A 3821-nucleotide genomic window follows, 5' to 3' on the forward strand; every position below is an offset into this window, starting at 1 on the left:
AAGAAAGAAAGAAAGAAAGAAAGGAAGAAAGACAAGAAAGAAAGACAAGAAAAGAAAGACAAGAAAAGAAAAAAAAGAAAAGAAAAAAGTTGAAGTCACAGCACAAACAGGTAGCCTGGCATCCAAGGAAAGACAGGAACTTCCAAAGAGAGACAGTACACGACTATTAGCTCACCTGTGGCAGAGTATGGGAGACATTAGGAATTCTGCTTAGACTTTTAACAAATTACGAAAGGATAAGTGTGAACTATTGTGAGAATATAAAACCCCTGGGAGTCACAGACAAAAGAGTTTACACTCATTTATTTACAGATAGTTTTCCATGAGCCTACATGGTGTGTTCATGAGAAAATGAGGGAGCAGAGCAGGAGGTTAGAGAAATCCTTCCTCAGTGGTGCAGCCTGGAAGAGAGGAGCAGCCATTGCTGTAGAAAAGGCATGAAACCCCATGCAGAACCTTCTCTCCTACAGACTAAAGGCCAAGGATACTGGAACAGAGGCAGCAAGTCTTCTGTGAGAGGCACAGAGCATAGAGCACAGAGAAAACCTCCTCATATTGTGCAGACACCTCAATTCCTAAGGTGATTAACTACACACACACACATACACGATTGCCTAGCAGGAGATGCATGCCCATGTCCAGTTTTTACTCAGGTAAGAACTACTAGTATTTACCTGAGTATCCACTATTCCAAACATGAGGTCCAGCATTTCAGCATTTAATCAAAAATTATGAGACATACCAAAAAAAAAAAAACAAAACAAAAAAAAAAACAAGGAGGAAACACACACACACACACACACACACACACACACACTGTCAAGGGACAGAGCAGTCAACAGATTATGATACAGAGATGACCCAGAAATTAAAACTATCAGGTAATTTTAAATAACTATGACTCATAACAGGTTATAGTGGGAAAAGTGAGCAGTTATGGGACAGATAGACAACATGCATGAACAGATGGAGAATTTCAGCAGAGAGATGAAAACTAGAAGAAAGAGTTAAATAGAAAAGTGATGAATAAAAACTGTAACAGAAATGAAAAATGTTTTCTATGGGCTAATCAAGAGACTCAACACAGCTGAGGAGGGAATCAATGAATTTGAAGAATAGCAATAGAAATTTTCCAAACTGAAACACCCAGAAAAAAAACAAACAGAGGGGAGAACAAGAGCAGATGATCTAACAGCAGTGGAACAATGAAATTAGACTAACAAACATGTCATTGGAATCCCAATGTGAGAAATTGTAGCTTTTTTAAATTTTTGCTTTTTTTTTTTCTGGGAGAAGGAGCTACTGATTTCATAGGAAGTTGGATTTAGGCACAGCCCCTCTCACATGGATCCTGTTTTTGGATCCTAGCTATGAAGAACTTATGGGGTTATTTTGAGACAAGTTGTTTGTCTCTCCATATTGAAATAATTGGATATGAAATAGAAAATTAAATTGAACCCCTACCAAATACCATACATAAAAAAGTTCTAAGATTAAATGTAAAAGAAACTATATAAAGCTTTTAGGGGATAATATAAGTAAGTATTTTCTAGCCTTGGGGTAAGGAAGGATTTTTTAAGCAGAGCAAAAGGAACATAATCCATAGAGGAGAAAATAAATTTGATTATATTAAAATCACAAACTTCTGTTCATATCAAACATCATTAAAAGAATGTAAAGACAGATCACAAATAAGAGAAACTATAATACATAGGATGAAGGACTCATTCAAAATATGTAAAGAACTATAAATCAATAAGAAAAAAAGACAACTCAAAAAAATAGGAGATCCTAGCCAAGATGGCTCAGTGGTTGAGCATCGACCTCTGAACCAGGAGATCACGGTTCGAGTCCCAGTCAGAGCACATGCCTGGGTTGCGGGCTCAATCCCCAGTGGGGGGTGTACAGGCGGCAGCCGGAACCAGGAGACAGTTCGAGTCCCAGTCAGAGCACATATCCCCAGTGGGGGGGTGTACAGGCGGCAGCCGAAAAAATGAGTCTCTCTCATCATTAATGTTTCTATCTCTCTCTCTCCCTCTCCCTTCCTCTCTGAAATCCATAAAAATATTTTTTAAATAGGAGGAAAAAAACTTGAAGAGGAGTTTCACAACAAAGGAAATGCAAATGACAATACACATTGATAGATATTTACCTTCATTAGAAATAGGGAAATGCACATTAAAACAATGAGATGTAGTTATATCCTCATCAGAAAGAGCTAAATTTAAAGGCCTGGCAATGCTACGTGTTGGTAAAGATGCAAGCAATTGGAGCTCACATATAATGCTGGTTGAAGTGTAAACTGGGGCAACCTGTTTGGGAAATGTTTTGCCACCACTTAATAAACTGAACGTTCACATACCCTACAACCAGCAATTTCACTTCCACATGCATATCCTAGATAAAACCCTGCACATGTACATCAGCGACTTGTTAAGTATATAGAGACCATCAGAGCCAAACTTTGAAAATTTTAGATGTTCTGGGAATACCAGTCAGCAAGGAAAATGAACAAACTACATCTACAAATATCATCATAGATGAATCTAAATAATATATAATTTTGAGCAAAATAAGGAAAATCAAAGGAGAATAAAGACAGTCCAATTTAATTTATATGAAGTTCAGAAACAGGCAAAACTAAATATTCTTTGAAGGATGTATACATATGTGTTAAAACTATAAAGGCAGTCAGTGTACGAGGTTACCTCTGTGTGAGCAAGGGAAAGGAGTGCAATCCACAGGGCACTACAGAAGGAATATTGTTCAATTTTATTAATCTAGGTGGTTACACAGACATTAGCTATGTTATTCATTAAAATGTACATGTACTATATACTGTTAATTCTAAAATTAAATCTTTAAAATATATAGTAAAAGGGTGCTACAACACAAAAGCAATATGGAACTAAAGCTGTAAGTTTAAAATGCAAAATTAGGCAGAAAAAGGTAAAAAACCCTCAAGTCAGTTTTTATGTAGGGGTTTTTTTCCTATTATATACTTCCATATATTTAAATTCTTCCTGCAAAAGATTCTGCCTGAAATTTTCTTTCTTTTTCCCAGACCCTTGCTATTGTATAGACAGAGGCCTAAATATTGAAAAGGCAAGAGTTGAATTTTTTTGTGCCTCTATAGCTAAATAAACATCTCTTTCCTAAGATTTTCTAAGAATGAAATTCATTTCTTTGGTGTGTTTTTTTAAAGAAGAAAAGGAAAAAAATGAAAGAAAACCTAGCATTTGAGTAAAGATTGTTATAGACTAGTCAAAGTACTAAAAATTCCTTTTTATCAACATAAGTTTTATGTATTGTTTTTAATCAAATTCTATTCCCTAATCTAATATTAAGTCTAAAGACTACTTCTGGGAACAATAGAAAAAAGTCTCTTACTCAATGTTGACTATTTTGATACATCAGAATTTAGTATTTGATTTAGTCATTCTTCTCTTTCAATAAACATAGCAATTATATTTGTATTATTATAATTATTTCAGATGTACAAGCAACCATTTGCAAAAATCCATCCATTAAAAATACCTTGCAAATAATGCCATTTCTGGTAAGTATTTTAAGAATTTTTTTCCCCTTTTTAGGAAACTTCATGATTGTATGTATAAGAATTCTGTATTGATATTAATTTTTGAGATTAGTTTTTAGGGAGTTTTTCTCCTAAAATCAACTTATAATCAACTTTCAATTATAAGACGTTCTGTTAGAATCAAGCAAATATCCTCTCATTTCAAAAAAAACTGTAAATATTTTTACATTCAGAGTATTTCATCAGTCATGAGAACAGAAACAGGTATCAGTGTACTACTTTT

At 34.5% G+C, this 3821-nt stretch overlaps 1 protein-coding gene across 4 annotated transcripts in view; it reads left to right on the forward strand.

Moving 5' to 3' along the window:
- Nucleotides 1-3821, forward strand: part of CEP126 (centrosomal protein 126kDa) — an 83294-nt gene that overhangs the window by 63025 nt on the left and 16448 nt on the right. For 2 of the 4 annotated variants that reach the window (XM_014544578.1, XM_014544577.1), the window contains exon 10: nucleotides 3495-3635. The exons of 1 other annotated variant lie outside the window; for it this stretch is intronic. In XM_014544578.1, the coding sequence (XP_014400064.1) occupies nucleotides 3495-3631 (137 nt within the window). In that variant the 3' untranslated portion in view covers nucleotides 3632-3635. Of the gene's footprint in view, nucleotides 1-3494; nucleotides 3636-3821 lie in introns of those variants that run through there. One more of the 4 variants, XM_014544581.1, reaches the window with a different exon arrangement.

The sequence above is a fragment of the Myotis brandtii genome, unplaced genomic scaffold (assembly GCF_000412655.1).
Source record: "Myotis brandtii unplaced genomic scaffold, ASM41265v1 scaffold37, whole genome shotgun sequence".
Classification (NCBI taxonomy): domain Eukaryota; kingdom Metazoa; phylum Chordata; class Mammalia; order Chiroptera; family Vespertilionidae; genus Myotis; species Myotis brandtii.